Source organism: Nycticebus coucang, chromosome 4, assembly GCF_027406575.1.
Source record: "Nycticebus coucang isolate mNycCou1 chromosome 4, mNycCou1.pri, whole genome shotgun sequence".
Lineage (NCBI taxonomy): Eukaryota > Metazoa > Chordata > Mammalia > Primates > Lorisidae > Nycticebus > Nycticebus coucang.
In genome coordinates, this window is record NC_069783.1 from 17,022,370 (window position 1) to 17,044,004 (window position 21,635).

Genomic DNA, 21,635 nt, shown 5'->3' on the forward strand with positions numbered 1-21,635 from the left:
GTCTTCTCTCAAGTAGAGGCAGGGGTGGAATATGTATGTAAAGGTGGAGTAGAGATGGAGGCAAGGATGAAGAGAGCTGGGGACAGTGAAGAAGAGAGGAGGAGAAGAATTACCTTAGACCTGCAGTGTGAGTGCTGTGTAGTTTATGTATGGGACTTAATGGACTGACTAATCTTTCTGGATGGACCCAAAGTCCATGAAATTAATTGCAACTTTGTTTGGAAGAGGGGAAAGGAGATAATACAGCTTTCGAAGTAAGATCTGAATTTGATTGTTAGTCTTACTACTTATTAGCCCCACATCCATATGCAAGCTATCAGTCTTTCTGAATATTAGGCTCCTCGTTGATAAAAAGGAAGGTAATAATATTACTATGTCACAAACATTTAATTTGATTAGAAAATAAGGTAACATGAAAACCAGCTCACTGTGCCTAACATATGGAATTTTATGGTTAATAACCAATACATTTTTGTTGAAAATGAAACAAAAATCAAAATAGAAAGATGATGAAGGGCCAAAATATAACACTTCATGTCACATTTTGAAGTGATGGCCAACATGTTTTCTTTTTTTTTTTTTTCCCATATAAACATTGGGTCAAATATGAAGCTCTGTGGTCCGGGGGCTAATTTAACCCACCAAGTAAGCTTCAAAGAGTCTTTCTCAAGAGGTTCTGTTTAGAGCAGCGGTTCTCTACCTGTGGGTCAAAACCCACAGGAACTGTATTAAAGGGCATGAAGTTTTCATGAAGCATGAGACTCTTTTGTCTAGTTCAGTGCTTTTTTGGCCTGAATCCAATTGTCTTATATTTACAGTTGCTTTATATATCCTCACATTAGGATAGGTTAGGCATTAGGAAGGTTGAGAACCACTGGTCTAGAGCTCCTCTTAGAAAGTACTCTGTAAGAACAATCAGGTGATTTATTTCTAAATAAGCAATGTCAAAATTGGAATACATATGCAGGTGAAATGCATTCTCACTTTGCATCAGTTAAAAAGCTGGTCATAGGGGCAACAGAATTAAAAGCTTTAGTTTTCAAGAATGACTTAATCATACCCATTCCACCTTTGAAGACCACTTTTTAGAATAATGATGGGTAACAATTCATTCCATCTACAGACATCCAAAAATGAGCAAGGTTTTGTGAAACTAAATAAGCTTTTGAAACAACCCCTTAAACATGCAAACATTGAAGTTCTAAACTTACCCTAAAGTGTCATCATTATGACTTACATGGGACATGTGTAGTGGCATTCAGCAGTACTGATTGCTCAAAAGTTACCTTTAAGGGTAACTAGAGGTTAAAAATGTTTTCTAAAAAATCAAGAGAAAACCTTTGCAAACGAGCTAAGTTCTGAGGTCCAGTCTACTGAAATACCTAATCACTTTAGAGTGTCGAAGAACTGGCTTCTGTAAGACCAGACTGTCACTGCTTTATTTCTCCTCCCTCTCCCCTAAGGGTTGTATTTTTGACCAAAGCCATAAGGTACATGAGCTGCAACGGTGCCTAATTTCTGCGCCCCTTGAATGTGGAACATGTGGTCGTCAAAGAAGATGTGGGGACGGATCTTCACCAAGATGGGACCTTTGGGAGCTCCAGCAAGAAAAAGAGCTTCGTCTATCTCTAGACCCCAGCGGCGAAGGGTCTTCAGCACACGGGCGCCTGAACTGGCTGCACTCCTTGCTGTTACCAAGTAGGTCCTGATGGGACAAAGTAACCGTTCATTTTTGGCATAAAACTTCTTTTGCAGTCTGCCTAAGTCTTCCAGAAAGCCTTTCAAGGGACCCTGTAAAAGGAACATATATCAGAGCTGTGATCTAGTGAGCCAAACAAAGTAAGTGCTGAAAAAACAGAGGATAAGAATTTATAAAAGGGTATGGCATGCCGTGTTAGAAGACCGATAGCACAATGTTAAAACTTCATGTATTTATGTGAGTATATTTCCTGATGGGCAGCCAACTCCATCTTTGCATTCCTGGAATAAACCTTGGATTACCACATGATTCACTTGATTATCATCTGAATCCAGATATTTTAAGTGTGAAACGATGTTGTATAAATAAACCAAGACAACCGACCTAGTCTGTCTATGGCAAACTGGAATAGATGGTCACTCTAAAAAAAAACTTGAGTTAGTCAATAAAAGCACTAGTCTTTTATTTCTTTTTTGTGAATTGCATGTTTTAACTTCATGAAATATGAGACTCTTTTGTCCAGTTCAGTGCTTTTTTGGCCTGAATCCAACTGTGTCTTGTACTTTACCGTGGCTTTGTATATCCTCACACTTGTTTTCATTTTCAGCCTTTCTGAACAGTTAGCTCTGGCTCTCTCTCTCTCTCTTTTTCGCAGAGCATAAAATTGGATTTTTCTATGTGATCTGATCTGAAAGTTTTTCTAAAAGATGAGTTGAATTTTACATTTACATTTATTTATATTAGAAATATACCTGAGATTGGTTCTCTATCTTGCAATTTCATTGCATTTTCCATGCTTAAAGTCTCTAAAGTTTCCATGCTTGTGTCTGCCTTCTTTATATGTGTGTATGGATGGTTCTTCTGAGATTTAAGAAGATTTGCATTATTTCCTTCTATTGAATACTTTCATTACTTTAACCTTTCATCCCAAATCTACTAATATTTATTCTTTCCAATGGTAAATAATAAAGTTAAGATATTTCCTGTGTCTCTCTAATCTTCTATTTTTCCTCCACCATCTACTTTTAGTCATTTAATCTTTCTCAGTGCATTCACTTCATTATTAAATATTCTTTTATTTCTGCTTATCACCTTTATATTTCATCCTTTGATTGCTTTTGTAACCAAAGCTATCACAATACTTAATCTTCCATAGACCTTCTTTCCCCATAGTTTTCCTTTCTTTGTTAGTTGTTTAACTTCTACATTCTTTGAACACATAATTATTTTCTATTTTCTGTCATTCCAAACCTTACAATTGTCTTAGCTTTAATTTTATGGCTAAACATGTTCTATATTCATTTGTACTTTTGTACTTGCAGTTACCCACACATTGGCTGAAATTTGTTCTCTAGTCCTGATTTTCATAAAAACATCTTACGGAAGTAATCCCTAAGAGTGTAGTATGTTCTTAACCATACCTCTTTTCTCTGTATTTAATGAACTTTTGCCTGAATATCAAATTTGTGGTTTATGTTCACACTTCATGAGATTGTGTAAGTAGTGCTCCACTGTCTTTTACTATTAAGAAACTTAAAGGCAGTGGCTTGGTTCCACACCCCACCTCCAATCCCTTCTAGCATTTATGGTGCTTGTCCTTTGTGGACTGTCAACCGAAAACATTGTTCCTTCATTTTGAAGTCATATAATTCCACTGAGCTATGTCTCAGTGATAATCTTTCTGATTCTACATGGTATTCCCCAAATTACCACTAAAGACTCCATACATGGGAAACATGGGAAATTGTAACTAAATGTAGCTTTATTTACAAAATATTCATCCTAAAACTTTACAAAATATTTACAAACTATTTTCTATGTGTTTACCACCTCTTTGTAAAATTTTGTAATGAATATTTTGTAAATAAAGATGCATTTAGCTTCAATTTCCTATTTTCCCCACGTATGGTGATTTCAGGGGTGACTTTTGAGATACCTTGTATGTATTTCTTTGTCACATAATGTTGGGCATTTATTCCTTAATAATTTAATAATTTGATGTGTGTATTGAAATATAATAATTTAGGGATTTTTTTGATTTGTATTTTTATAGAAATTTGGATCTTTAGATTTAACCACAACATCCTCTCCCTCAATATACTTTCAGTATTTGCCTTCAGGGTTTCCACTTATGCATGTGTTAGGTTTTTCTTTACCTGTTATTTATTTCTGTCACTTGTCTCTCTAAAATTTTATTTCCAATTCTCATTTACAGCATTCTACCATTTCATGTTTCATTGCTTCTTCCTTGATTATTGCATTTCTACTTTATGATGTTACTTTAAATTTTTAAAAGTCATGACAAATGTTTAGATGGATTCTTTACCTGTACTGCAGCAAATTTTTCTGGAGAGAGTTTTTCATCTGTTATTAGTAAAGTATCTCAAGATTGGGGGAAAAAAAAGTATCTGAGATTTCATTATTTTTTTTTCTTATCTGCCTTTTCCTCATTGTACTTTTGTATATGTTCAATGCTGCTTCTCTTTTTATTCCTCATACTGAAGTAGATTGCTTTTCCTTCAGATAATTGGTGGTTTTCTGGGAAAGGTCAAAGGGATTCCTTCTGATTTATTTTCACAATACACAGGCTCAGTTCTCTACTGTCATGGAAACAACCTTTGTTCTGTAATCTTACTCATTGTGTGATCATTTATTTAGACTTACCTTCTCTAAGGCTACATATAAGAAAAAGAAAATAAATTTGCTTTCCAAAGGTCAGAAGCATACATATAGGTGGAAAAAAAAAACAAAAAAAACTTTTTTCAGCAACAGCAATAAAGTTGTTGTAATTAGTGTTGGCAGCAGCCATCCTGGTTTTCAATTTGTCTTTGAAACACAGAGGGGTGTATTTTCTTTGCTGCTTTTCAATAACTTCCAAAGGGATGAAATGGGGAAAGCTGAGTGTATGTCACCATATTCAAACGAGGCATCCATTTCATCCTCTTTTACTTCTATTTTTGGATATGTTTTATAAATTGTATATTTGTATAGTAGTGCAATTATATAATATATCAATAAAATATAGAAATATTAGCAAAATGATGAAAATATTTCAAATTGTATATAAAACCAGCACATGGTACCCCATGATTGATTAATGTACACAGCTATGATTTAATATACATATAAAAAAGAAATATTAGCAAAAGTTACTCAAAAATACTATCATTTAAAACATTTGGAATCTGCTTAAGACATAGAATTCTAGAAGGGCTATAATCTCACCCAGTAACAAGAAAAACTCAGATAAAAAAAAAAGCCCTCAGCTTTCTTGAGCCCATCAGAGAGCTAACATCACAGGGCAATAACTAGTATGAAATCTAAGGAAAAACAGGCATCTTCAAGGAGAGACTGGATGTAAGAACTGGCACATGTTTGGCAGTGCACAGAAGAAAGACATGCCAGACACTATTAAAGGAAGTATCAAAATTTAAGTATTTTTTTAGAAACAATTTGATAAGGGACAGGAGTGAACTAATGAGAGAATGCAGAGACCTGGAGTCCACAGATACAAGAAGTGCACACCCTCTTTCAGGCTTCTGCATGAACTTCACAAGGTGCTGATGAGAAACACTGAAGGCAGGAGAGCGAGAGAAGAAAGCCATCCTCACAGGTGCAGACTTGGAGGAGGAGAGCCCCTGCCACTCTGGGCAGAGACTAAAAATGCACCTGGTTCCTTAGACTCTAAGGAACAATAGTCTCAAACTGTCGAAGGGCTTCAAACACTGTTATCTTTCAGGACATGAATCAAAATCCACTTTGGGGGGAAAAAGTGGATTCCTTTCTGGGGAAAGATGAAGGAATAACTCTTTTAGCTCTGGATGAAAGAGAAGAAACATGAACCCAGACCATCAGACAGCGCATATCATGAGAAAGGCAGGATCCAGGAGCAATCTTCATCCCTAAATCATAGGGAGAAAGGGCAGGAAGGGACAATGAAGCAACAGTCCAGGAGGGGTAAGGATGTGGAGACCTTCTCTGAGGCACAGACACACAGAGAAAGCCGGGTGCTGAAAGGGAGCAAGGATGAAAGCAACAAAATCTCTGTCCATTGCTGTCAGGAATGCAAAACATTGTATTTTGGGAAATACAATGTTTGACAAAGTTACACCACACTTAACACAGGATCCAGCAATCCTACTCCTAGGTATTTAGAAATGAAATGAAATCTTACATTTACACAGAACCTTGTATGAAAATTTTAAAAAGTGGCTTTCTTTGTAAATTACAAAAACTAGAAATGACCTACATGTCCTTCAGTAAGTACGTAGATAAAGAAAATGTGGTTCATTCATGGAACGGAATATTACTTAGCCATTAATGGAACAAACTTGCGAAACAGCAATGATATGGATGAATCTCAAAGACATTATGTAAATGAAAAAAGTCAGATTGCATCCTGTATGATTCCATTTTGTGACATCTAGAAAATACCAAAATAAATAAATAAATAAAACCCTCTAGAGGAAGGAATTTTATGATTTTATGAAAATGTTAATTATTTCTGTGCAGGCAGTGGTTTTTACAAGTCTTGCAATTGAATATGCTTATCAAAACTCAGAACTATCATTAAAAATGATGAATTTTACTATACATAAATTAGACTTCAATAGCTCTTATTAAACCCCTCCCAAACACACACAGGTACGGACCATTATTCTGGAGAATAATGGAGATGGAGATGGAGAGAGGTCAAATGAGGAGACATCAGTTATGTTGTCACTGTGCCACCATGGAGATTAGAGGTTCAAAAGCTACACGGAGCGTTGTCAAATTAATCCTCTCCAGCTGTATCATTTTTCTGGTGACTTTCAGACCACCTCCAGCTGAGAAAGTTGAGACATTGCCATAACCAAACCACGGCCCCCACTACCACTTTCCTTGAACATCTTAGGTATGAAGTGTACCTCCTAACTTCTTTCTCATCAGCAGAATACACCTGGCAAAGCCTTCCAGCCTTTATAGGAAAGCCAACCTTTCTATGTTAGAAAAAACAAAATAGCATTTCTTACATTGGCAGAGAAACTGTATAATAAAACAACTATACTTAACTAGACATTTGTTGGGTATTTCTGTAATGACGAGAGTTGGGCTTCATAATTCAAGTATTTTTTTTTTTTTTTTTTTGAGACAGAGTCTCACTATGTCACCCTCTGTGGAGTGCTGTGGCGTAACAACTCATAGCAACCTCAAACTCCTGGGCTTAAGCAATTCTCTTGCCTCAGCCTCCCAAGTAGCTGAGACTACAGGTGCCCACCACAACAACCGGCTATTTTTGTTACATTTGTCATTGTTGTTTAGCTGGCTTGGGCCAGGTTCAAACCTGCCACCCTCTGTGTATGTGGCCAGTGCAGTAACCACTGTGCTATGGGCACCAAACCAAGAATTTCAAGTATTAAATGAAGAAAAAAGATGATTTAAAGAGCAAAAATAGACAAGTGGAATTACATAACACTAAAAACTCTCTGATTAGCAAAGGAAACAGTTTATAATAGAGTGAAAAAGTAACTGACAGAATGGGAGAAAATATTTAGCAAAGCATACATCTGGTAAGGCATTAATTTCCAAAATATACAAGGAATTCTTAACAGTTCAATAGCAAAATAAAAATAACAATTAGCAAAAGGAAAGGGCTGAATAAACATTTCTGTAAAGAAGACATATAAATAGCCAATAGGTATATGAAAAAAGTGCTCTACCTCACTAATCATCAGAGGAATGCAAACCCACAATGAGATAACACTTTATATGCCAGTCAGGATGGCTAGTAACAAAAAAAAAAAGATCAGTGTTGGTGAGGATGTGGAGAATTTGAGATCCTGTATGCTGTGGGTAGAAATGTAAAATGGTGCAGCCACTGTGGAAAACAAAATGGAGGTTCCTCAAGAAATTAAAAATAGAACTACCATGTGATCCAGCAATCCCACTCCTGAATGAAAGGAAATGAAGTCAGGATCTCGAAGTGATAGCTGCACAACCATGTTTCCTGTAGCACTATTCACAATAGCCAAAATTTGGAAAGAACTCAAATGCCCATCAACAGAGGAATGGGTAAAGGAAACTTGGTCTATATGCACCGTGAAATACTATTCCTCCTCCTTTAAAAACATGGAAATCCTACTGTTTGCAGCAACATGTTAAGATGAATATGCTAAGACACCATGCTAAGATGACTAAGTTCTAGAATTCGTTGTACAACATAGTACTTATGTAGTTAATAATGTGGCATTGTACGTTTAAAAACTTGATAGAAAGGTCTACGTCATGCTAAACGTGTTTACCACAAAAATAAAAAGGCAAGGGGATAAGCAATCTTTTTAAAGTGGTAGATATATGTATTATCTTGTTTGTAGTGATGGTATCATAGGTGTATGTATATGCCCAAACTCATCAAAATGTATAATTCAATATGTGCAACTTCTCATAAATTAAACATACCTCAATATAGTTGAACAGAAAAAAGAACAAGGTAACACATGGGAAAACAAGAACTAATATATGCAGAATCTAAAAAAAGTGTATTAGGGCTGGCTTATCCCTGTAGCTTATACCTGTAATCCTCTGGGAGGCTGAGGCTGGTGGATCTCCTGTGCTCACAGGTTCGATACCAGCCTGAATAAGACCGAGACCCTGTCTCTACTAAAAATAGAAAAAATAGCAGGATGTTGTAGCAGGCTTTTATAATCCCAGCTACCTTGGGAGGCTGAAGCAGGAGCATCACTTAAGCCCAAAGGTTGAGGTTTCTGTGATCTATGACACCCTGGTACTTTACCCGGGGTGACAGATTTAGACTCTGTCCCCTTGCAAAATAAATAATTAAATAAAAGAAGTAGAAAGACGAGAAAACAGTATTCTAATACTGAAGTAATTCTTTCTTTGAAGTGTTTTTTTTTTTTTTTTTGAGAACGTCTACATTTCAGTAATGGTGAAAATATCTGAATATACAATGGATCTGAATAAACAATGGGTTCTGAGCTTCTGGAAAACAGACTGATACAAAATACAACAAAGAATCTTCCTTCCAATAGTAAGATTTGTTAATACTGAACTATTTCACAACACTAGGTCAAGGCTTCAAAAGAAGCTGTTTAGAAAGGAAATATGAAGTTAAATATACACCTACACATACAGTGTAAATATTGCCCACTATAAAATAAGGTGGCCGAAAGTAGTAAAACTTTTTCGCTTTCAATTAGTCTACTCATACTTTCATATATTTAAGCAAAAATGACAATATTTTAAGTTCAAGAAGAATTGAGAAATAAAGGGACACTTAAATTTCTTGGGAAAATTCATTACGTAAAACTAAATTATCCATCAGTTCAGATTACGATTGAAGAATATTTTGATGTTTCAAATTTCTTTGGTTCAGAAGTTGTAGGTTTTGTTCATTTTAGACCTTGACTTTAACACTTCAGTTCATGGTTGGATTCCAAAAAACCTAAGTATTTGGTTTCAGTTCAGTAAGTTGTTCATAGTTTGCACTTGTTTGAAACTTATTCAATTCAATTCTATCTCTCAGTTTTGTAGATTTTATCAATTAAGTGATGCCTTTTTTGAATTTGAGGTCAAGGGCTGACAAATTACAAAGATGTTTACTAACCAATTGGAAATGACCTTACTATTTTGAGAGCCTGTTATGTAGAAATAGCCTATTGGTAATCTTTTTTTTTTTTTTCTTTTTTTGCCTCTGTTACTCATAATTTGGAGGGAGTAGAATGATTATAAGAAGATCATATTAGAATTTCCAAAAGGATAAATAAAATAGTGTTAAAATTAAAAATGTTTTCAGCAGCTGATACTTCAAAGTGAAAAATGGATTAAAGAATGGGAGAAAGCTTCAAAGGTAAGACAGTGAGAAGTGGCCAGCCTTAAATAATTTAAAAGCCATCACAATGAACAAGTATTTGTATTTACATGTTAGAAAATAAGTGCATTAAAATCAATGAGAGCTCATTGAACCTACCTGAGCAAGAGGCTTATTCTCAAACAGTGACTCATGTTGAAAGAATTTGTCCAGCCCATGCTCCTTGGAAATAAATTCAGACTCATCAGAGAAGAGGACAGCATCCCCATCAAAGGCCACACGGAGCTGGGTGTCACAGTAACCCAGGTCTTTGGCTGCATCAAACATTGTGGCGGAGGCGATACCTGACAGATCATGGGGATGAATTAGCACTCTTCTGGGAGCCATGAGTTTTAGTTTCTTCCATTAAAAAAAAAAAATCCTCCCAGACTTTGTATTTATTTCCTCGCCAGCTATGCCCTGATGACTCAACTCCTCTTCACAAGCACGTATCTCAGAACAGTTGCCTCTGTACTTCCTCTGTTTCTACAGGGTCGGGAAAATGTGAACTGAATGGCAGGACAATTACCAAGGATGTCCACTTCTAGGAAAGTCAAAACTCTAAAGAACAAACTTAAGGACTGCCACATGTGAAAACAAATACCTTGGCAGAAAATTCAAGATGAACATGAGCTTCATAACCTCATGTGCAACCCAATGTAAGTAAACCATTAGTGCAAACCTCTTTATTAGCCAGAGAGATGAAACCAGACTAATACCTTCTTTTATTGCTTCTTGTACTTTTTCAGAATCCGCAGAAAGGTACAAGTTGGTAAGATAGGCTTTCAAATAGCCAATAGGGCTCTTCCCACCAGTCAGACAGAAGCGGTCAATCAGTAAACCTGTTATCGGGTAAGAAAGACTTCGTCATGGCAAAGACTAAAGAGAAAACGCTGTCAATCCAAATGAAAGCCACCTTAGAAATAACTGAGTTTATTTGTAAGTCTAAATGACTTCATTTATAAATCTCAATGAAAGTTACTTTAGAAATAAATTGCATTTTAGAATTATTTTCATAGCACCAATATTGAAAAATTTCTCAGTTATTTCACATACTGGTAGGTGTGTTTGGTGTATTGTAGTTTATGAGGTATAATCACATAGACCATGCCAATTTGTTTTCATAGCTTTACTGGAGGTATAATTATATTCATTATAGAAAAGGAAACTGAAGATTTGTCTAACCCACTGGTTCACATGCATAGGGAAAACTTGAAAACCAAGTGTTTGACTGTTGTCTGCAATGGAACAGTGCACTTTCCCTTGAATTATAGGCTACTACTTGTTGAAAAGGCCTGTTAATATGTGGCTCTATTTTAAGTGCTGTTTCTGTATTTCTTCAGTAGCAATCCCATAGTAATAACAAGTAGTGCTATGATTTAAACTATTTTCTAAAAACAACAACATCAGAACATCTGAAACTGTCACTCTTTTCTGATGTGAAATCTTCAGTGTAATTATTAGCAGACTAAACAATATACAATTAAATTATTTTCAAATAAAAAACAATTTCAAAACACCTGCTGTTAATGAGAGGTTTGTAGAATAGGCACCCACATATATTATGGATGAAAGTATAAATTGGTACAAACTGTATAGAAAGTAATTTGACATTACATATCAAGAGCTTTTAACAGGTTTATGCCTTTTGACTTAGGATCCTCCCCATCTTCCCCCCCCCCCTTTAAGGAGTTTACCCTAAGAGAATAATTTGAAACACTAACAGAGATATAGATAGAAAAGTCTCGGTCTAGAGTTATTTATAAAAGAAAACAGTGTTTAACAATCTGAGACTAGTTATGTAGCGTATAACACTGTGTATATGATAAAATACGTACTTATTCAAAGTTAGTTTTAGATATATGATGAACTGGATAGCTGCACATGATATAAACAAGAATATTGAATCTAGTTTGTCGATCATCCATATGGATCAAGAGATTAGGTAAGATCCATTAACAGTCTGTGTGGAAGTGTCTGCTTTGGTATTAACAAAATATTCTCACTTTTCCACTTAAGCTATTGGGCATAGATGGCAGAGAAACATACTCTAAAAATCCTTAACAAGTATTAAGTTAGTAACTAAGAAATTATTAGGTGACACTTTAACTTCAGGAATCATTAAAATATCCTTTCTCTTCTCTAGATCACAGTTCACTAAGAGCCAGGCGTGTAAAATGTTCATTATAATATAATAAATGCCACAGTAAATTGAGAGAGATACAGATTACCTTCAGCACCCAGAGAAGGGGAGTAACTAAGTCCTGTGGGTGGAAGATTGTTATTCCATGAACAGAGCTACATGAGAAAGTTGTACTCAATTAGTTAATCAGAATTTAATATGTAAATAACTATGATTCCTTATGCTTCCAGCCTATTATAGGTTCAGTGTAGTTAGGGATAGATAGACTTAAATCACTTAGGCAAATAAGATTAAGAGTTTCAAAAATATTAGCTATCATTTATTGAGTGATTACTATGTACCATTCATCTATGCTAAACCTTTTTTTTTTTTTTTTTTAAAAAGACAGAGTCTCACTTTGTTGCCTTGGAAGAGTGCTGTGGTGTCATAGCTCACAGCAACCTCAAACTCTTGGGATGAAGCAATTCTCTTGCCTCAGCTTCCCAAGTAGCTGGGACTCCGGTGCCCACCACAAAACCAGGCTATTTTTAGAGATGGGGTCTTGCTCTTGCTCAGGCTGGTCTCGAACCTGTGAGCTTAAAGCAATCCACCAGCCTCAGCCTCCCAAATTCTGGGATTACAACCATGAGCTACCAGGCCCAGCCTCTATGCTAAACCTTTTATATATTTTTTTCTCTTCTCAATTCATAACACTGTAAAGGCTGAATTTTTATTTTTTATTTTTTGTTCACATGGCATAAAGGCTGAATTTTTAATTTTTATTATTATGGATTCATAATAGTTATATATATTTAAGACTGCATTTTAAAATGTTTTAGTGGAATGCCAGCCTTATACATAGTAATTAAGATCATATAATATAAAATACATAACTTGTAATATATCTTGGTTATTTAAAAATATGTCCACAATTTAAACCTTATTTTGACTTGATATACTTCACAAGATTGGGTATGTTACTTCTTTTTTTTTTTAATTTTTTTTTTTTTTTTAATTTCAACTTCCTTGTTCATTCTTCTTCATTTGAAGTACTCTTTTTTGTTGTTCATTTTCTTTTTCCTCTGGCAATGTTCTTGATGTTAGTAGAGGCGGGGTCTTACTCTGGCTCACTGCTGTTCATACTGGTCTCAGGCAATCCACCCGCCTCTGCCTCCCACAGTGCGGGTATGTTACTTCTAATATAAGCTACCAGTGCCCCAAATAAGAAGACAGATAATTCCATAATGGAAAAAAAAATGGGAAATTTCTGTTAAAGTCCTCAACTCATTGATGGAAATGCTATGAGGAGTCAATCAAATTTTCCACGTAAAGGATAAAGTTAATTTTGCTGGCATGGATTTGATGTGTGAGGAGAGAGAGCAGCTAGGGCAATCAAGATTTTAAGAGTGGAAAGGAAAGGTGAAAACCTTTAAACCTTTAACACGGATCTGTGGTGAACAAGAAGTTTGATCACAGAGAAAGCCTTTGGGTTGACAGCTCCTTGAAGTCAAGTTCAGAAGTGAAAAACATAAAACAGAGAAATATATTGCAGGATCTGGGATTAAGACTTTGAAATTCACACTTGACAAGTTAAGTCCAGAGCTTTGAGCCCAACTCTGCGCTCAAGCTAAAAATGAACATGGCCTCTCTTGTTCTGACATAGGCAAATAAACATTCCTCCCACAGAAGGGGGTGTCAGTATCAAAGACAGTGCATTGGTTAGGCCACAGTTAGCAAAATAACATGGCCTCTCTCCTCCAGAGCCACAAGCTGGTCTTCCACATGGTATTTATTTTACTTACCATAGTGATTGACGCTGTTTATAAGCCGCACTCCCACTTGGGCATGGTTATTAGTCATCAGTACAATATCAAATAAGTCCTGTTCGTTGGGATACAGATCACGGAGTCTAGCATTGACGTGCTGCAGTGCCTGGAGGTTACAAATACGAACGTGGGTAAAGAGGAGCAGGCAAGGTGGGGTTTGTGAGACTGGAGTGAAAGCATCTCACCAGGGTAAAACTCAAATTCAGAACACTTCCCTGAGAGAATATGACTCCTTTAAGGCAGGGTTATGCCATGCATTTTTGTGTTTTCATACTCTCATACATAGGACCTCAGAAGTGAAAAACATAAAATGTAACATTAATTGAATACATGGGTAATTTAACAATAAAAATCATTGCAACATTCTGTTCAGCAGAATTATCTCTGGGGGATAAGTGGAGAGAGGGATTAGGCTAAGCATTTCATACCTTGTCTGTTTGTTTTTGATTTTTTTATCTGATTTTATTGCTTATTTAATTAAATATATTGTAAAAAAAATAAGGAATGCTTCATGAATTTGCACATCATCCTTGCACAAGGGCCATGCTAATTATCTCTGCATTGTTCCAATTTTAGGACACATGGATCATTATGAAAGTTTTGAGATATACAAAAATTAAGAAACATAAAATCCACACAGATGAAAACAAATGAAGCCTTCCCTGCAGCACCAAACTGAGCTAGTTGAAACTTGCATGGGTGAATAGGAAGGTGCTGTGGACTATGTTTGTTTGAAGTGAAATAATGGACCATTACACAGTCTGTCTAAAAACTTTTGTAGTGTACTGCCAAAGGGAGCACTTCATCTGTTTTTTAAACATAGGTCTTTAGGCTTGTGATTTTCTTTCATGCTGCTACCGTAGGTTCTACCCACAACTTGAAGACATGCCATTTGTTTTTCCATGGTTTTGATGTTAGTGTGCAATATTTGCATAAATAATGTAGGGGATCAATGTTGTAAGTGCTATACATTTCAGGATAAGCTCAGAGAACCTTAACTTCTCTATTAAAATCATGCCAAGTGCCAAGAGTATCTTGGCTTTCTTAATATGCTGTGTATGCGTCAGAAGAGCCAAAGTGAATTTCATTTCATTTTAATAAGGTACTTTATTTCTACTACTCAGCACTGTAAACTCATTATAGCTTCTTACCACTCCATTTAGGAAGGGAGCAAAGGCTTCTGTTAGAGATCTCATGGTCATGACTCCATTTAGGGGAAGCCCCATATCCCAATTCTAGGTTTGTGGGCTGAGGCCCTTCTTCAACAGTCTGGAAACCCTTATGAAGGCATAGACTGACCTGGGTCAACTAGAAGGGGCAAGAATGACAAGGGCGGCTCGGAATTATCAGGGAAGCTAGACAAGCTCCCCACGGTAGTCCTGGCTCCTTGCCTGGCCATTCAGACTCCTGGCGGGGCCAAGAACAGCTTGCAGAGTACCTTGACAAAGCGGAAGGCAGGCCCTGGGGTCAGGATGACGTTCTCATTGTTGAGCTGATAGTCTATGTACTTCTCCAGACCTTCTTCCTCGTAGATTTTCCTGGCGTCCATCATGTTGAAGAGGGCGCGGGATGAGACGGCGATGGTGATGGCGTTCTTGGGTTTGGGCTGCGGAGAGGAGCGCCCAGGGAACAGTCACACAGCCGGAAGGAATCAGGCTTGGGGCTCACCCAGAGTAGGTGGGAAGAAAACGGGCTGGCCCTTGCTTAGAAAACTGGGATACTGGGGCAGCCATGGCTGGGACTGTGTGAGGTCGGGGCCCTAGACAGAGGGGCCTGGGACAGTCTTCACTATGGGGCGAAAGGGAGCTGAGAGAGTCTGGGAGAGGCTGGGAGGGGCTGAGAGGGGCTGGGAGAAGCTGGGAGAGGCTGGGATGCTGCGGGGACGGACGCCCAGGGGGCCGGGAGCGGCAGGCAGCTCACCGGCCGCGGACGCGAGCAGCTGGGGATCTTTTCGTAGAACTTCTTCACCGACTCCCAGTAAGCCTCCTCGTCGTCGTCCTCATCCTCCTCCTGTCGCCGCTGTTGACTTTCGGGGAGACAGTCGGGGTCCATCGGGAAGTTGCTGGGGTACAACATTCTACGCTGGGAGTAGGCCTTCCACTCCATGGGGGGGGTGAGCGGATACTCCCGCCCTTTGAACTCCCTGGAGTCCCGCATGACGCTGTGCGATCTGGAATCCAGCCTGGGCTCCATCCTGGACTCTATCCTGGGCTCCGGAGTCTCGTGTTGCTTGGAGCTGCGGCGCCGGGACGTGGGCTGGGCCTCTGGGGGCGTAGGGGGCTGCGAGTCCAGCTGTATGGACGGCTGGCTGGGCGCGGACTGCCGGGCCGAGGGTGGCGTGGGCTGCGGCGGAGGAGAGTCGTGCTGGCTGGGAGAGGCAGATGACGTCCGGGAGGTCGTGGAGCTGTCGGGGGGCTGCTGTGAGAAAAGGGGCATTCGATTCAAAGCCAGCCAAGGTCCCCAGGTCCTGTACCTGCCCAGTTTTCGCTAAAGGGCTGTCCCTTCCCTCCTGTTCCCTGGGCTACACCTTAAGAATTCTGCTTCATCGCACGATCTTTGCATAGGCATAAGGGAACTCCGACAGGTCTAGGCCCCAGCTAGTCGATATTTGTGTTGAACAGACACGTGACTGCTTTTTTTTTTTTTTTTCTCCTAGCACCTCTGTCAACACACACACATGTTGTTTTGTTTATGTTGAACTTAGAGGACACACCCCTGGGCAGCTGGCACACAGTTTGCAAAGTTTTGTGCAGTCAGAGGCCTCAAGGTAGAACAAGAAGCTTTGGGTAATGAAGCTAGCTTGGCCATTGCCTCAGTGAGTGCCCTCCCGTTAACTGGAAGAACAAACTGGGCCTGGCGTTCCCGCTGGAACACTACAGGCATGTCCCTTCCCATCTCGGATTGAATAGTGCAGCGGTGCTGGGAAGGTCCACAGGCTAGAAACCCCAGGTCTCCTCATCACCTCCGACCTTCCCAAGCTTCCTGTGTCCGTGAGAACACATCACAGGCGGGGACCACTCTAGAGAAAGGACCCCTTTACCAAGATGGACAAGAAGTTATTGAGCATCTGTGTATTGTGTCAGTTTTTATGATTGTTTCATACATGACCATCCCAAGGGCTACTGTTGGCTAGATTATTGACCTAAACCTGACGCAGGAGATAGAGGGATTGGGTAGAGATACATGTTTTCCCCATGGCTGAGTCTGTACCATTTTTCTCTGGATCCAAAAATATATATAATCTCAAAACGAACTTTTCTTTTTTTTCTTTATGTGGCCAGGCCTAGGTCAGAGACAAGGTCCACACATTTTAACACTCTTTAACCTTTCTCTGTGGTTACTTTTCCATCCCCTCTTTCGAGAGTCAAAGGTAGTTAATATTTGTTGAATGAAGGAAAGAAGAAAGGAGGAAATGCCCAGCCTGTCTACTTTAAGACACAGGGTTTTAATCCTAGCCTGTTAGTGTGAAACCTTAGGCAAGATACTCCGTGATTCTGTTTTCTCAGTGGTAAATGGGGTTTATGGGATAAGGGTGGGGCATCTCATGCAAGCTAAATTAGCTAGAATATGTGGAGTACGTAGACAGGGCCTGGTGCATAGAAAGCATCAGTACGTGTTAACCATTGTGACTGTTATTATTCTGCCGTCTACCCCTCCCTTTCATCTCTGTTTCTACCTTGATACTGTTGCTTCTGCTTCGCGGTTCTTCAAGCGCAGGCTTGCTGGACTGGCTTCTAGATGTTCTGGACAATTGATTTTGCACAAGGTACCCTTGAGAGTCAGACTTTGGCAGTAATTCTTGTGATCCCTGTCAAGGAGAAAAGAAACCCAGGATGTGGTACCCCACCACCCACACCTTCCATGCATGTGCCTACAAAAGAGCCATGTTACACTAAAAATAGCAGCACCCATGGGGAGGTCCCTGGCCTCTGTGACTCTGAGTTCAACCGGAGCCCTTCGTGCTATTCTAATTCTGGCCCAATCCTAACTTCTCTGTGGAACAACAAAATGGAGATTCCCCTGGAAGAACATCCAAAACCAAAAAGCATGCTGGATAGCTCGTATTTCTTCACCCGTGACTTCTCTTTTGTGGAACATACTGGAGTTGGCCATTGTTCCTCCCTTTTGCCCACTTTTCCCCTTAAGGCCTGTTAATAGATGCTAAAAGGCAAGGGCACAATTTTTCATAAGATGATAAAAATGAGGGCAGCTGGTGGCTTACTGTGAGGCCTAAGGCAGCTGCCTGACAGGGAATGGGGCCATTAAGTATTCCTTGCAGAAGGAATAAGAATGGAGACCAGTGGGAGGCAAGTGAAAGTGTTTCCATTCCCCAGATCCTTCCCCTCCCCCAGATTGCCTAGGGGGTGCCCCTCCAAAATCAGTAGTGTGGATCTCTGCTCACCCTGATCATGGTGATCTGCCGGCCCTGCTCCCACAACAGGCACATGTGAATAAAAATATGTATTGTGCGGCAGGGGCCAAGGATTGTTCCCTCAGCTGCACAAAGGCAGCGTCTACACGACGGGTGACCCCGCATGGTGCAACATCTCAGCGAGTGATTCGGATTGACTGCACGCTTCATCTGAAAGATTGTGCAGAAAATGGTCAATGTGATGGCTGGAATCCCTTTCCCTCCCAAATTTGAACAAAGACCATTCTCCTCCCATAGGCTGAGCAGAGGAGCCTGCTGTCTACATGCTCCGGGAACAAGCTGAAGTGAGGGCTGGAGGGGAAGGTAGGGCCCAGCTTCTCCTAGTTTTTCCTTAACCTCCTCCTGAAGACATTAGGTAGCCCTTAATACAAATCTGAACAGCTCGGTCTTCTCTCCCGGACCCTCCCACATCCCCTAATATTTTCCATTATGCTTTCTATTCTGTCACTTTCTCACCTCCACTGCAGGGGTCAGCTCACCTGAGTGCTCAGACGAACTCCTGATTTCTCAGAATCCTTTCTTTTTTCTCCATCTAGACTCTCTTTTGAGTACCTTATTCCGGTCTCATTCTTAATATGAGAAACAAAGAATGTTTATTAATTTTTAATCTTGGGGGCATTAGAAAAGTTAGGTTTGAGAATAAAAGGGTAAACCAAACACAGAATTTCTCTTTTTGCCAACAATAAAACTATATAAACTTTAGGCATTATTTTCCCCCTGTTCTAACAAGTGTGAGTAAAAATAGCACATATTTTATAAATAAGAATTATATAAACAATTTTTAATATAAAAATGTGAGTTCATAGATTTAAGATACAAATCATTTATTGTTTTTAAAAAAGATAACGTGGGAAATTCTATGGGAGGATTTTTCAGGACTCGGCAGGATTTGGGTTTAAATGTGAAGTTGCTTACACAGAATAAGTTTTTTTTTTTCCCTCCATTACTCTAAAGATCACTACTTATGCAAAATTTTCTTTTGCCATATAAAAGAGAAACTTTTCTCTTTTTTGCTTAATAACTGTAGCTCCACTTTTCTGTGGATCTAAGTATTACCAGTGTTTGTCTGACTTTTGAAAACAAGGATATTAATTCCATACAGATTAACAAACATGTCTCCTGTTCTTACTATCTATTATTCAGAACACTCCAGAGGAATGAGTTTCTTACTAACAAATTGATAGGAAAACTTATGTAAGAGAGTACAATAAATAAATAACTCATTTTTTGGAAACCTATTCAAATATTTATGTTTTCATTCTCAATTCTGGATACTTATCGCTGCACTATTAGTCCCATTTCATGTTATTTGTGATAGTATACATGGTATTTCAGTATCTGTGATGTGATCAAGCTAAGTGTTATTTATCTGTTTAACAAGCTCAAATTCTAGGTTAGACCAGGGTTCCTAATAGCAGTCTATATTTGTGTGTTTATGCTGTCTGCCTTGCATCTAGGAAAAAATCTCATCGACGTTAGGAGCATGACTGCAGAACATAGTGCAGAGTATGGCTCTTGAACCAATTATAAAATCTTTTCATCAACAGCCTCCCCCTCAAACACACACACCAGTCATCATAATATCCCATCATTTCTAACTCCAAACAATATTTTAAACCTCATTTCTTTTCTCTAACCCTATTATCATTCCTTGTTCTGGGCCTCTGATCATATCATGGGACTACGTTCTTAGCAGATACTCTTTGAACAGGTTTCCTGGCCTTAAACCCTCTCCCCTTCTAGATCTGTCCACCCTCTTTATTTAGAGCGATGTTTATAAAATGTAAATTGAATTATGCTTCATTCCTGGATAAAGCCTTCATTCATTTGATTAGACTGACCAGGATTCTCATGACGTAGCTCTGTCTCCCTCCAGCTTGCATGCCCTCCACTCTACACTTTATTAGAATGTAAGGCAACTTGTATTTGCCTAGCTGCTACCCTTATGCTCTTCTCAGTGTGACCTGGAGGAAGTACCTAGAATTAAACGTTCGTCTCTGTTGCCATCAACTTTTGTAGATACTTTTACTGAGCACTGAGCACCCTTCGACTAAGCTATAGATTCTTCAAAGATAGCAACTGTGTTTTTATCTATTGCCATTGGCATGTGAGCATGTGCTCAATGAATAATGACTTATTTGTTTTACTATGCTATACGTTAATTTTCTTGTTTTCCATGTTTTCCTTTACTTCTCCTCCTTTACATGTTGCCACTATCTGAAATTATTTGGTGGTTGTAGAGCATTCAGGGAGGTAAGTGATGGACTGATATTACATTTCCTAAGCTCTGTGGAAAGATTCTAGGACATTTAATGCACTCACCTTCTTCTTCTGTTTCAGTGATGTTTGACTCATTTCTTCAACTATTGAAATTCTTTGTTGTTACGCAGGTTCTTTTCTCCCCAGCTCCATTTCCTTTTGGTTCCCTGTTCAGTCTAGCCTTGCATTCAGAATGTCAAATTTATGACATCATATGTGATTCCATAGTAACAAGCTGACTCTGAATACCTGTCTATGCTTTTTGTTATAAAATAAAGAAATAATATTTCTTCATATTTGAGAATATCCTGTCATAGCCATTGTCTGTGTTTTTAGGAATTGGCATCTAAACTCTAATACTAATATTTAATATGCAGAAATATCAATATTACCACTTCCTTCTTTTTAAACCTTTTTAGGCATTACTCTATCATTCGTCACATCAGTTTCATTTGTGGCTGTATGTCTGATACTACCAGATGGATGGCAAATTCATTTGAGGATCCATTCATTTATCATTACTCCTTAACCGGATTTTGAAAAGCTTTTTGCAAATCTGGAGACTATTTTTGAGGACTGAGATTTTGCCCTAGACTTGTACTTTAGGCCTGAGTTTAGTTTTAGCATTTGGTGTTACTTGCATAATGGCAAAGCCAATTGAGAAAGACACTGTCAAAGCTCTTTCCCTGTCACTGGAAGCAGTGTAGAACATACTAGTGCTGCCTTTTTGGGCGTTTGTCCTATCCTTACCCCTTTAAACACCCATTTGTCCGTGCCGTGTACACAGTAGAGAAGAGGATATATAAAAGGAAGCCCCCCACTCCAGTTTACAGAGTCCAACATGTTCTAGATTTTGCCACTTGATTTTATCTTCACCCAAGTTTTGGGTAAGAGACGTGTGCTATGCCAACCTGACCTACTGAAACTAGTCAAGGACTGGGGTAGATTTCTGGCCCCCTATTCATAGGAATTGATAACAAAGATCAAATATTAAAAAAAGGTTTGGTTAGTTTTAATCAAAATTATTCAACGAGTCTTTTAGTTGGTAAATCATGCAGGCTCTCAGTTAGACCGCCTGGGTTTGAATTCTTTGACCTCTCCCTTCCCAACCCCCAGAGCTTGTTGTATTCCTCTGGGGTAAGTTCTTTAATTTTCTAAATCCCTATTTCTGTATTTATAAAATGAAGATAGAAATGGTATAAACATAAAAAGTTTGCTGTGATGGTTGAAATGTTACAAAGTACTTAAGAATTGTGACTGGCATTTTTCAAAGAAGAGAGTCATAAACATTAGTTGTTATTATTATTTGCAGTTTTTTGGCCAGGGCCGGGCTTGAACACACCATCCCCAGTATATGGGGCCAGTGCCCTACTCCTTGAGCCACAGGTGCATCCCTGTTATTTTTATTTATAGTTTTTGTTTTTTTTTTTGTGACAGTTCTACAACAGTGC

The 21,635-nt window shown here is 38.6% G+C and overlaps 1 protein-coding gene and 1 pseudogene across 7 annotated transcripts; both read right to left on the minus strand.

Annotated features, from left to right (window-relative positions):
- Positions 1-1,018: 1,018 nt before the first annotated feature.
- Positions 1,019-20,295, minus strand: NT5C1B (5'-nucleotidase, cytosolic IB). Of its 7 annotated transcripts, none has more exons than XM_053589719.1 (10): positions 20,248-20,280; positions 18,406-18,494; positions 17,896-18,025; positions 17,170-17,301; positions 15,414-15,908; positions 14,932-15,099; positions 13,470-13,599; positions 10,265-10,387; positions 9,666-9,850; positions 1,019-1,791 (listed from the first exon to the last, which is right to left on the minus strand). In XM_053589719.1, the coding sequence occupies exons 1-10, from the start codon at positions 20,278-20,280 to the stop codon at positions 1,459-1,461; spliced, it is 1,818 nt and encodes a 605-aa protein (XP_053445694.1). In that variant the 3' UTR covers positions 1,019-1,458. The 7 variants fall into 7 exon arrangements, with proteins under 7 accessions (XP_053445694.1, XP_053445692.1, XP_053445691.1 ...); XM_053589717.1 differs by having other exon boundaries at positions 17,896-18,075; positions 18,405-18,494; XM_053589716.1 differs by having other exon boundaries at positions 15,414-15,907; positions 17,163-17,301; positions 17,896-18,075; positions 18,405-18,494.
- Positions 13,987-14,083, minus strand: LOC128585172 (uncharacterized; annotated as a pseudogene).
- Positions 20,296-21,635: the final 1,340 nt, after the last annotated feature.